At 44.8% G+C, this 13333-nt stretch overlaps 1 protein-coding gene across 4 annotated transcripts in view; it reads right to left on the bottom strand.

Moving 5' to 3' along the window:
- The window catches only part of zfhx4 (zinc finger homeobox 4), a 76657-nt gene that overhangs the window by 47284 nt on the left and 16040 nt on the right, over positions 1-13333 (bottom strand). For 3 of the 4 annotated variants that reach the window (XM_034132371.1, XM_034132368.1, XM_034132369.1), the window contains exons 2-5: positions 6957-9495; positions 6454-6690; positions 5784-6078; positions 3720-4261 (exon numbers count right to left, since the gene is read on the bottom strand). In XM_034132371.1, coding sequence (XP_033988262.1) covers positions 3720-4261; positions 5784-6078; positions 6454-6690; positions 6957-9449 — 3567 coding nt within the window. In that variant the 5' untranslated portion in view covers positions 9450-9495. Of the gene's footprint in view, positions 1-3719; positions 4262-5783; positions 6079-6453; positions 6691-6956; positions 9496-13333 lie in introns of those variants that run through there. The other variant, XM_034132370.1, reaches the window with a different exon arrangement.

Below are 13333 nucleotides of genomic sequence, written 5' to 3'. Positions count from 1 at the left end.
TCTCTGCTCTTGTCTATTCCGGGGACAGGGTACAATGGCTTTTTATGCAAATCTATGGGAGTCAATCTCCTGTCCATTTCCCCAGCACACAAGTCCACATGACAGTCCAATAATTTGGGCTGCATATATATAGGGCCATTTGATTTTCAAATGAGAGTGGGCAGGGTTGACCCTTGCTAATAGCTGAGGCACAGAGGTAGACTTAATATCACAGATGCATAAGCACAGCCAACTCCACAGAGGGGAGATGGAGGAGAGTAACATGTGAGGGGTGGGAGGGGGGAATTGAAAGAATAAAAAATCCAATGGTTGATGGAAAAAAAAGGCAATAAAAAAGATAAATAAATGAGAAAAGTACAAAAAGATAATAAAAAAGGGAGAATCTTTCTTTTGATGCATCAACAATCCAGCCCTTTTTTCTCTCCTTCTTTTTCTTACATCCCTCCCTCTTCTCATCACTCCCCCGTTTAATTCCCCCCACCCCTCATTTCCCGGCTATGGTGTTGCCAAGAGGATCATGGGTAATGAGATGGTCTATCTGCGGCTCCCCAGGGGAGAGATAGAAAAAGAGGGAGGGAGAAAATGGGAAAAAGAGAGAGTCCGGGACAAAACAAAGAGAGAGGGTGAGACGGAGGCAGTGGGAGACAAAAAGAGACACCTTTTAAAAAAAGAGACAAAAGTGCAAAATGTCCCTGTCTATTTCTGTCCTGAAGTATTTTAGAAGGATGCATTCAAAAGACGATTGTATGGGAAGAGAAGAAACATAATAATAAAAACAGAGATATGGAAATGTGCAGTGGACCCCGGATGTCCATTTCCGCTTGAATTATGACGGAAAGCTGGTCGGACAGACAGGGTGGGGTGCTGGTGGGCTGAGGACAGTTTTAGATTTATTCGGACAGCCATCTGAGAAACAGGTGCCATGGCCTACCAGACAAAGTGCGTTGGTGTAACCGTGTGTGTGTGTGTGTGGTCCTTGACCATGCCACATTGACCATGAACATTCTCAACTCCTAATGACCCAGGGGCAAGCACGGCCCAGATCTAAACCTCAAAGCTCTGCGGGGACACACACACACAAACACACATGCTCGCTACAAACTGAACCCCCTACTTAGCCCTGCAGCACTTGTGAATGGCACTGACAGATTTACTCCTGTCTCCATGTGTATTAAGGCCAGTGTTTGTTATTAAAAATCATAACGAAACCATACATCATCATATTCAACGCGAAGGCAAACACGGGCCCGGCCAGCTATCGACACGCCATGCTACGGCAGCATTAAATGCAGAGCTTACCTCACATGCTGCTAGCATAAAAACGCTACGTTAAAACACCTTCCATTTAGTCATTTACAATGCTTCTAGGGGTTAAGGAATTGCACTTGACAGCTGTGATAACACTGAAGTGAGGTTCCCTAGACACTTTTAATTTCCAACTAAATTCTGTATCACTAGAGATACTCTGGAAAACACCCAACGCGGTATCATTCTCATTAAAACAAAGAGAAACCAATCGGATTTCCTACACTTCCTCTCCAGTATGCAGCGAGGCTTCGACCTCCGCTTTCCCCATATAAGGCGTGGGACTTCCTGCGCCACCTGCTGTGCCCTGGACACCAGATGACTTGGTGTCCGTGTGCTGCTAATGTCATTTCCCTCTTGCAGTTTCAAAGTCTGGAAAAAAAACGTTCAAACTCTCAATTCCCCTTAGAAGTACTCCTTCGCTGCTACAAAGGAGCCATAAAAAATCCTGAATATGCTTTTTGTTTGTATCTTCAAATGGTTTCCCATGCCATAAAGATATTCTATGTTTCCAAAAAACCAGATGGTGAAGTCGTCAACACTCGGATCTTTTATGCGCCCGGCCAAGCTACCTCCATCCCCATGTGCTTTTCACCTCTGCCAATACATAAAAGGAGAGGTGTTTTTCTGGTCAAATAAAGAAATTATTTTTTTCCCTCTGCCTTTGCTCTGCTGCTCTTATGCTTTCTCTCCCCCTCTCTCTGCTTTACTACCACATGTCCAAGGGTAAAATAGTGGGATTTCTGCCAGAGGCATTAAAAGCGTCATCTGTGGAACAGATTTGTTGAGGCCTGTAGGGTAGGTGGGTGGGTATATGAGGTACACGGGTGCATGGGTGCACAGAGGGGGCATTGGGATGACCCTCACTTGCCTTGGTTAAACTGCTGCTTGTGTGTGCCTGAAAGCGCCTGCTTTTTAAGTTTAATGGGAAATATTTCTCTGCTGATTGTACTTCTTACAATTTAACACAAATTATATAAATAGATGTTTTAGCTGCTAGTGTTCAGTGTATCTGGCTAACCCTCCCTTTCAATCCATTAAAACTGCTGCCAAATGTTGCTAAAAGTTCAATCATCAATGTTCAAGCAGCACTTTTCGTAAAAAAATATTAAAAAACTGTACATTTCCCCTCTGTGGAACAAATAAAGGATTTCTGATTTTGATTAGTTTAATGAAGTTAGTCAAAATTTCCTGAGGATCTCCAACTTATCCCCGTAACAAGTTCAGCCTGTCGACTGTCATCCAATCATGTGTCATCCCACGACTGTTTGAAATAACCTTAAGGATGCCAATGTGCTTAATCCACTCAGGCCTTTGAACTGTAGGCAAGAATTGGACACAGATTTCTGAATGAGTGCAATTCCTACAAGATTACTGTGTTAAAACATATGATATACAAAATGTTTAAAGGAGTGACTTAAGCCTGAGGCAGTGGACTTCTTGTAATTCAGATTTATATTTTGTTTACATATTTCTCGTATGTCATTCTGTCTCCTCTGGTTTTCCAATGTGTTGCCAAAGAGAGCTGAAATTGTACAGCTGTTTGATTTAATCTTTTGTATCGCTAAGTAAATCATTGTGACCATGTCTTCTTATTATAACACAAAACTAGTATTACTGTTGTCTCTTCATTTAAGACACACCCACACCCCCACACACACACACACACACACACACACACACACACACACACACACACGTTATACAGTAGTAAAGAAATCCTCATTAATGTAATGCACTTGATCCTGTCCTGTAGGTCAAGGCCTCTGAAATGTAACAGCATCCTATTAAGCTGAAGGAGATGTCTGACCATCTAAATCACCTCAGATATATTGGAGAGGAGAAATATGCCAAATACTGGCTGCGTGAGAAATCGTTTATTGCTTAGAGAGTGAAGGGTATCATTAGTTTTGTTTTATGTTATTTAATACACCCAGAGTAACATATGATCTCCTTTGATTGTGTCATTGTTCAAAATATATGGCTCATTACTCTTATCAAGAAAAACAAATTATTCCAGTTTTATTTGTGGCTGGGAGAAAAAACCAAGACAGCTGAAGATAATCAGAACTTTGAAATATGTGGAACTTGCTGATATGATGTGACTTGTGTGTAATTAACAGTAACAGTAATGCCAGCCGGTCATAAGCAGGATGTATACCCATATCGGATGGAAATCTTCCTGCATGCTCTAACAGTGACCTTTTTCATCTCGGCCATTCCATTCTCATGGGAACTTTATATCCATGTGACATTGCAGTGAAGAGGATGGGGCAAATTCTTTATAAACAAAACCATGTGTGCTTTTTCTAAATCTGACCTTAAAATAAATGGTCTTCCCCTCAGATGTATTTCAGTCGGAATGAGGCTGCATTGTGCTGTGTTTTGTAGAATATAATGTCAAAAATGTTTACCTTGTAGAGGCGGACGGCACCCTCATGCCTCTGGTTGGTGGCGTGCAGTCTCAGTTTATCCACGCTGTTGCTGTAGTAGTCACAGGCGTTGCACTTGAGGTGCACGGGGTTGCCGATGGCGACACACTTTAATCTCCACTGGTTGGCCTTGCCTCCCTCCTTGATGTGGGCCACCAGCTGGTGCTTCTGCATGTGCTTGTCCGTCTTGCAGTGCAGCTGGAAGTTGGCCTTCAGCTGGGTGTTGTAGCTGCACAGTTTGCACTGGTAGACGTCGCCGACCACGCAGCGCCACTCCTCTTCAGGCAGGGCGCGCTCGGCGTTGACGTGGGCGTTCAGAGCCTCCAGGCTGTCCGAGGAGTAGCAGTTGCACACGGCACACTGGTAGAGGCGCAGGGAGGGGTCGTTGATGGGTGGGGACAGAGAGGAGAGGGAGGGGTCTGATGAGGACATGCCCCCCATTCCACCTGAGGACACCAGGGATAGGTCGTCTGCCATCAGCTGACCACTGGCCAGACGCAACTCCGCTGATAGGTCACTGCTCACTGTGGAGAAAAAGAACGCAGGTCAGACAGAAAAACTGAAATGTGTTTAAAATAGGGTTACACAGAGTACATGGAAGCATCGAATAAGACCATGTCAGATAGAAGGCATGCAGCATAAAAACAGACGGCATGGCAGAAAGACAGGGCTCGTTTGAAAATGAAAGGCTGGCATGCACAGGGAGGGATAAAGGATAGAGAGAAAGAGAAAAGGCTCTTTTAATGAAATTAAGTGTGGAGAGAAAAGTGAGTCCTCCATGCAAGCCCCTCTCACACAAAAGGATTTGATAAAATAAAGCCTCACAGAGGACTAGGGCTCCTTACAAAGTCTTGTCTATAAAAAACCCTAATAGGATTGAATCAGGATCAATTACAATCATCCTTTTCAACTTGCTAACTCGCTCATCAGGTAGCTTTAATTACTGCTCTCAGCAACGGTTTTAGGGCTCCGAGCGTTCCTCATCCACGCAGAGATTTGAAAAGCTGATCAATGCATTATACCAGATTCTTCTTTCTTCTGCCTGCCCACGTAGGGAGAAGAAGAAAAAAAAGATCTGCCATTCATAGAAATGTAATTAACTCGTTCATTTGATCCCCTCATTGTCTCTCTATGCATGCTTCCAAAGCTCATCATGTCTTTTTTTAGATAATATCTCAACATGGTGTTTGGAGCACAGAGAACTGAACAATTACACATCATCTTAATCGAGTTTCTTTTTACAGTTTAAGTATAATTCCCCCAATTAGTGGATGCCTAGATGTGTGTCGGTGTGTGCCGCTTTTTAAAAATATTTCCTGCTCACACCATCTAAACCTAGGTACAGCTGCGCTCACTATGGGGAGCTGTGTGTTATCAGTGTAATTCACTGAGAGTACATCTGCTAGCTGGGCTGTGACCTCCACGCTAGAGGAGGGAGTGGGTGTGTAACACTGCAGGGTCATTGTTAAATCTCGCTCACTCCTACGGGAATCCGCTTCCTGCTGTGTGAGAGTGTGTGTATGTGTGCGTGTATGCACATGTGTGTGGGTCCTCTCCAGGGTGAGTGAAGGTGGGGCGGGGTGTGTATGGGGGGGATTAAACTGACTTAAGAAAATTACAAATGAAAGATTAAGAATAATTCTCATGTGGCGTCTCATAATCATTTTTTAATCAGTGAGAGGGGTCAAAGAAGGGAGACAATGACAGAGGGACAATATGAGAGAGGAGATAAGAGGGGAAAGAGAAAGAGTGGTGGGTGAGGCGAGGGGGGCGAGGTAAAGAGGATGGGAGCAGAAAAGAGAAGGTGAGAGGGCAGGACAAAAATGAAGAGCAACAAAAGGAAAGGCACAGAGATAAAAACAATGCCCAGATGGAATCAGATATATGAGACAATCGCATAAAACTGACCAAGAGAAAGATGAGTGGAAGAAAAAAACCAAGCTCAAAGGCAAACATATTAACAAGGATTTATTAGAAAGGAGACCTTTCTGGCTTTTAGATTAATGGGTTAAACTCATGTTTCATTTTAATTTTAAAATCCCTCACCTAGACCAGATCCAAGAGCAGCCGCGGTTGCAGGATCTAGCTGGAACGGGTTAATCATCATCTGGGCTTCTGGGCCGCTGCTGCCAGCTGGGCACTCCAGTTTCACACCTGCCAGGCCCATGTTTTGAGCCAGGTAGTACTGGTAAAGCTCTGCCTCAGCCGGGGCCAGGCCCATATGCAGGCTGTGTTGGATCTGCTTCATGTTCTGCTGCAGCAGCATCATGTTGTGCATGTGTTTCTCGCTGGTCATATGGATGCGCAAGTTCCGCGCTACGTTCGTCTCATAGTCACACACCTGTTGGGGTAAATAAAATACAATTACACATCAAATTAAACTATACCTTATTTGCATTCAAACATTGTCAAGCTATTATTTGCATTCATATACTGTTAATAGGCATTTACAACAACTTAAGCAACACCAACAAATCATTAGTACCTAAACCACACAACACTATAAAATGCAAGCATTTCAATAATGCAGTCATGATTCATTTGTTCTGGTTTCTGCTTGGAGATAATCCTAGAATGTATGAGAAATTCTGTTTTATAATGACCCTCAGATAATGTGGCAGAAAAATAATAGACATAGTGACGCAGAGGGAAATAACTAGCTGATTGTTTCGACATTTGCCACCAAAGCGCTACAATGACACTGTTGTTTCATTACCTCACAGCGCCAAGTTGGCTTCTGTTTGGGCTTGGATGGCGAGGGTGCCCCGCAGCTTCCACCAAGGCTGGCACTGGGCACAGGGTTGACATGGTTGTGGGTATGGTTGTGGGTATGGTTGTGGTTGTATTGAACCTCAGTGCCACCGTTCTGGAGTGTTTGTACGTTGTTCAGATGCTTGTCCGACTGCATGTGGATGCTTAGGTTGCCTTTGGTGGTGGTTGAGTAGTTGCATACCTAAAAAAGAACAACAACAACTGATATCAGATGATTGATTAAGTATTACATTGTCTTTAGTCAGTTGTGTGAAATCTGTGAAAGGTGTTCAATTAGAATATGTCCACCAAACCCTGAGCATATTTTTGGTTAGTTCATAAATACAAGTTGGCTAATAAAACCGCACCCCATTTAAAGAACATCATGATTATTAGGATTTTTCAGAAAGATAAAAAAAGACAGAGTTAAATAGAGGTCCATTAAGATAAAAAATGTTATGGACAGACCTCGCAGCGGAACGGCTTGTATCCACAGGTATAGCTTTCGCCTCTGGCTAAACGAGGGTGAGGCTGTCCTGTGCGGCAGTACGAACATGATCCACCGGACTCCGGATGTTTCTCCTTCATGTGGGCGTCCAGTGTCTGCTGGTACTTGTAGTGCCAGTTACACTTGGGACACTTCAGCGTCTTGCAGGAGTTACGTGAATGCATCATCGTCATATGCCCTCCCAAAGACCGTGAAGATCCCAAGACTGTGTCACACTTGGGGCACTCCACCCCACTACCTGGTGACCCTTCACCTGGACCAGGGGTACCAGGTGTCCCAGGAGTTCCAGGCGTACTGGGATTTCCTGTGTGTTGATGCAGGGGTCCAGGACTCTCATCATCTCGGCGCAACATCATCATGTCAAGGGGGTGGGAGGACGGCGACGACTCATCCCGTCCTGCCAAGACTTCACTAGAGTCATTGCTGCTCTCCCTCTCTCTGGCAGCTGCCAGGGCAGTAGACAGGCGGCCCTTTTCCAGCTCCATCTTCTCACAGGCAGTCAGGGAGTACGAGGAGGTGGATGCAGGGCCTTTACTGTCAATGTTAAACTTTAGCACACTGTTGGAAAGGGGGGAAATACTTTGGTTTAAGAGAGGGAAATCTTTGCTACTGGTGCTATCAGCCAGCTGGCCTGTCATGGCCATGGTCATGGCCTGTTCCTCCTCCTCGTCTACCTCCATTTCTACTCCACCATTGGAGTAAGAATCTTCATCCTGCTCGGGACTTTCTCCTCCAACTGCACCGGGCTCCCGCTTGACGAGCGGGTACTGGCTCAGGTCCGGCCCATTAGGTTGCAAAGTGCATGTGTCCCTAACGTGGCCCTTGCAGTCACTATCAGAGTTCTGACCCTCCAGGTTGCTACCAGTGGCAGCAGAATAACTCCCACTGGGAATTCTGTGGGCACCAGCTCCTCCCCCGAGGTTTGGGTTGATCTCGGCCTTTGGCATGATTTGGGTTCTGGGGGTTTGGTCATTGGAGGAGCTGCTGGCACTGCCCTTCAGGAAGGCAAAACCTGCCTGAAGGGAATCGGTATTTTCCCCACTGCTGTGGAAAGCGTTCCACAAGCCGCGGAGCCCGGTGTCTGGCCCTAAGAAGTTGGCAGGTGTGGGAAAGTGGGGTAGCACAGAGTTATGGGGGTTTTTTGGTTCCAGAAAGCTTATAAGAGGTTCTTTGTCCTTGCCGATGCCCTGGATGATGGCAGAAACGTGCTTGTTGCCCAGCAGTTTCTGCTCCTGATCATTCAGGGTCATACGGTGGTCATGGACAGCATGCGTCACGAAGGAACGGCTGTAGCCGAAGGACAGCTTGCAAAGGAAACACATCAGCACAGGTTTCCGCCGCCCATCGGCCACACAGCCCTCAAACTTGGACAAGTCCACATTGTTGGGGACATCTTTGGACACACAGGAGTTTTTGGCTGCACCATCCGCCTTAAGATAGTCTTTGTCATTCTTATGGCGGAGGTCATAGACACGGAAACTGTGCAACACGGGACCAGCGCCCGCCAGCCCTCCAGCTGAGGTATTTGGGAAGGAGGGGTGGTCGGCCACTAGGGGTTTATTTCCCAGGGATGAGGCGATGTGGAAGGTGTTGATGATCTGGGGGTAGAAGGACATGGGTGCAGTGGACTGCTCCAACCGTTCCCCGCCTGGGCTGAGGCCACGCTGGCCACTACTGACCTGAGCGTTGGGGAAGGGCTGGGGGGGCAGTAGGCCCCTGTATTGGAGAGGCACAGGGAGCCCCCCTTGGTTGCCACACTGCTCTTTGGTGTCCTCCAGAATGAAAGCAGAACCATCGGGCTGGTAGATGATCTCACTGCTCAGGTTCTCCACATCACTATCCTCTTCCATCTCCATCTCACTGTTCATGTCCCTCATTTCTGCAACACCCATCCCACACTCTCCTTCATCTTCACTCTCCTCCCCTACCATACCGTCAAGCTCCTCACCCTCCTCTTGACCTCCAATGGTAGGCAGACGGGCATTGGGGCAGTGGTGCTCCATGTATTTTTGTAAACTGGAGAAGGAACTAGAACATTCGTTGCAGGGGATCTCCTTTGCCGGTGCCACGGGAGATGTGGCAGGGGCAGAACAGTCCGAACCCAAAGCTGCTCCTCCTCCTCCTCCTACTGGTAAAGTCCCGGTAACACTCCCTTTGTTACCGGTAGTAAAGCTTTCTCTCCGACTCTGTTCAGCTACAAAGTCGTTGGTTGTACTGACATTGGTGGGGGTGGCAGAGGACCTCAGCGGGCTCACAGCGGGCTCTCCAAGGCCATTCTCTGGCTCTCCAATGGCAGCAAGCGACATTTGGTTGTTAGTATTGGCGTTGTTGCTGTTGGCGACACTGGTCTCCATGGGGATGACGGGGTTGTCCTCAGCAGCAGCGTCCAGCCTCTGGCCACCATGTTCCTGCTGCCGTGACGACACCATAAGGGGAGAGTCACAAGTTGCCATGACGACCACTACATAGGGATCTCATCTCATCCAGCCTAACAGGGACCTGAGTTTGGGAAAGACAGAAAAAAAGGAAAACAGACATTTAATAAATGTGTGGAAATTTGCTCAAAATTCAACATAGTAAGTTAGTAATATGTACTCAACCAAAGTTGTATTTTAGAACATCAAAACAAGATGACGGTTATCTACATCTGTATAGCACATCACCTACACGAAATAAGAACAGATTTAGCTAAGTAGCTAGCACCATGACAACTTTTGAAAATTGGAGAAATCAGATATTAACTGCTCCCCCTTGTATCGTTGTCTTATAACTGGCTGACTGAGATTGCTTGCCAAAACAACAGAAACAAAATCTCCTTGAACAAAAGTTTAGTCCCCAGGGATCAGGGCTGGGAAACGGGGGAATTAGGTATAAATGAATGAAGCAGCTCCCACGACAGCCAGCAGTGGGGAAGTTTATAGGAATAACCCAATTGTCGAGTAAATAGAATCTTTGATCGACATACCACTGTGCAACACAGGAAGCAGGAGCAGTTTCCCTTTTATCGTATCCTTTGTGCTAATGCAATGCTAAAAGAGAATGATGTCAGGCTTGTACCAGCTAGCTTTGCTAACCCTCAAGATGTTGGCAAATTCACTAATAAGACAAGGACAATCAAGTTTATGAAATAAGTCATATGCAGAACTGTTAGTGTCTTCCTTTAAGAGGAAGAGTGGATTAGAGTAAGAGGAAGAGTGGATTAGAGTTAGAGGAGACGTCATTCATTGGCTAAATCAGTCTTGGCATGTTCTTACTAGTCAGGAGTTGCTAATTAGGCAGCACCTATTAAACTATTAATGCCATGAAGGTATGACGGAGCGGACAATTGAAAGTATGAAACTGTATATTGTCTTGCAGCTAAGCAAAGGTAGAACATCGCATGTTGTCAAATTGTGTAGGGTGCTGAAGCAGGAATAAATAAGGAAAGTATAGAATTTTTACATTCATAATATTTCCAAATGTCTTTTCATATAGGAGTGAATGGGAGAACAAGAAAGAGAGAAAGAGAGAGAGAGAGAATGAGCTTTCAGGAGGAATGATGTTTGGAATACCAGTGAGATGTTATCAATCCTGGGCGGCTGCCCATCTCTCAACCCCTCACTACTTAAATCTCTGGGCTTTTCACAACAAGCCACAAATGCGAACGCAAAAGCTCACACAACTGTGCGCACACAATGTACAAAACGGCCTCCTAAGCCCACAAACACACACAGTACCCCACAGTCATTTCATTTGTAATCATAGGCATTATTTCCCATCACCTAAAAAGAACAAGGAGAAACAACTGAGAAAAAGCCATAAGGGGAGGAAAGAGAAAAAACAAACTAAAAGCTTGAGAAATGAAGCTTCACTGCTACTTAGAAGAAACTGCTTTCTTGCTCAGCTAAATGCAACAAATGAACTCCTTGTGCATGCCAGTGTTTTTTCACTTGATACAATACCAGCGCCTTTCGGAGGCTCGCGTGTAAATGAGCTGGCATTAAAAGAAAGCTTTAAAGAGCCACGTTAACCTTTAACCCAATCCACCTGCTGCTTAATTCTCCCTCTCTTTTCCTACACTCCCTCTCTCTCTCACAACAAAGCTACAAAGCAATTAGAGGATTAATCTGCAACAATCCAGGGCTAAACAAAGCCAGTGGGAGGGACAGTAAAAGCGTGAGGAATGAAATCAAACATGTGTGTGAGTATGTTTGTGGGTGCATGCGTGTGCACGCGCTATAATCAGATCTAATCTGACATATCCCAGCGATGATTCCATGGGGACTAGTGATAGATTAAAAAAGGGAGAAATTATGTTTTCACTCTCTGGGTCTCACTCAGCTTCTGTATATCTATTCGAGAGATTAAAGAAACTTAATTTCAGTGCTTCTGTGTTCAGCATGGATTTGGAAAAAGGCGAGATTTAGACACAGATGCAAATACCTATCTTTACTCTCCAGTAAACTCCAGCCAACTGCTACATCGAGAAAACATCATTTTCTTAACCCAAGTGATGTTTAGCCCAAGGCACAGATCCTGAACATAACAACTATGGTTTTCTACCCCCACAAACAACACAAACACACCTGTCTTCATGTTAACTCACACTTGTAATTGCAAAGAAATTAGCAGCAATTACTTCGGCATTCTAAAATGCAAGGAGTTGAAACAGGCCAAAGATGTGTCATCCCAGGAGAATGCATGTTATTGACACACAGACACACACACACACACACACACACACACACTGAATGTCTGTATTTTAGATATAGCTGTGCTGACTATATGAAAATAAAATGAATTTGGCAGCAGGGAAAGAATATAGTAAATAAAGAATAGTTCAATTACAGCTCAGTCAGCTTTTTACTATAAATCTTCCACTATGCTCACCTAGCACCAAAACAACATACTGGGCTTCTTCCTGCAGTCAAACATATACATATTTCATTTTTTCCACCAGTGTCCTTCTTACCAAGGGTTGCCTTTAATGTGATTGAGGGTAAAGCTGTTCAGAAGCAGTGGGTTTGAGAGCTAATGCGACACACAGGACAGGATTTACTACTTGTCAGTGGTGTCATTTCACTGCTTATTTCATTGGGGAGCAGCCCCTTTGAATTGTAGCTCGGACATAAAACACTGCGACTTATGAATTATGCATCTCCTAACACTTTAAGTATGGAATTATGTCTTATGGGTAAGTCAATGTGTTAAGCATTTGGCACTGACACATCACCCCTAATGCTAACAGGTTAGCGGCTGTTTATACGTGTGCTGCCTGCCAAAAATAAGAGAAGTTGTCTATTATTGTGTCCTCTATGGTTATAATTAAACCCATTTAGTTAAACACCAACAAAGAACTAACCAGAAAATAAGCAGAATGTGACTTAAGTTGAATATCTCTATTAAGTTAAATGCTAAAGTCTTAGCTCTTAGCTTGGCCTATCGTTTCTCGTGAAAGAGCAATGTGGTGCAATGCGGCCTAGTGTAGGCGTTTGAAGCCATTCTGATCTATTCAGCAGGAACTTATTTAGCATAGTTGGAGAGAGAAGATGTCTGGTTCTACTATCAAGTGAATATTATATTTTCCTCTTACACCTAAGTAACATTCTGCAGGCTGAAATCTTTAGACTTGCACAGATCAATATAATAAGTTGTAATCAGCTCTATAAAAGCTGAATACCTGACATATTGTCTCAAGAGGAAACAGATGGAAAAGTTATCTGCCTTGCTTCTTTTTGTTTTGCTCCTTTCCCCAGGCTTCGCACCTTTCACAGCAGTAATGCCCACTGCTGCTTCTTTTAAGGCAGATCATGTTACTGCTAGCTAAGAAACCTTCCTCTCTTTCCCCCACTGGCTTCCTTCGCTCTGCTAACCAACCAGATTAGAAAGAGAGCGATAGATAGGACAGATACAGAGAGAGAGAGACTCACAATGAAGCTCAGGCACACTGCAAAAACAGTTCCCTTATTTTAACAGAAGAACAAAAGAGATGGCCTGAGCCTCTCCTACCTCTGTTTTTTAATCAAGCATGTCCTCTTGCTTTCACACACATGCACACGGACAGAGGCACACACACACACTCACACCCACACACACATAGACTAAGGTAATTAAAGTGGCAGATCAGATCCTGTGAGAGGCAAATAATAGCCCAGGAATGCCTGGTTTGGACACTGCTAGTTTTCTGGTGGGAGAAAGGGGCTAAGACACTCTTTGGCCTATTGTTTTTCTCCCCCCTTCCCTCCTCTATCCCTCCATCTGCTTTGCAGTAGCTCACAGAGAAGCAGGGGATTTCTCTCTCCCTCTTCTTCTTTTAATTTGTCCAACTTTTCTCCTCTCCCTCTGGCTCTGTGTTTAG

This window comes from Trematomus bernacchii, unplaced genomic scaffold (genome assembly GCF_902827165.1).
Source record: "Trematomus bernacchii unplaced genomic scaffold, fTreBer1.1, whole genome shotgun sequence".
NCBI classification, from domain to species: domain Eukaryota; kingdom Metazoa; phylum Chordata; class Actinopteri; order Perciformes; family Nototheniidae; genus Trematomus; species Trematomus bernacchii.
This window is presented reverse-complemented; position numbering and strand designations above follow the sequence as displayed.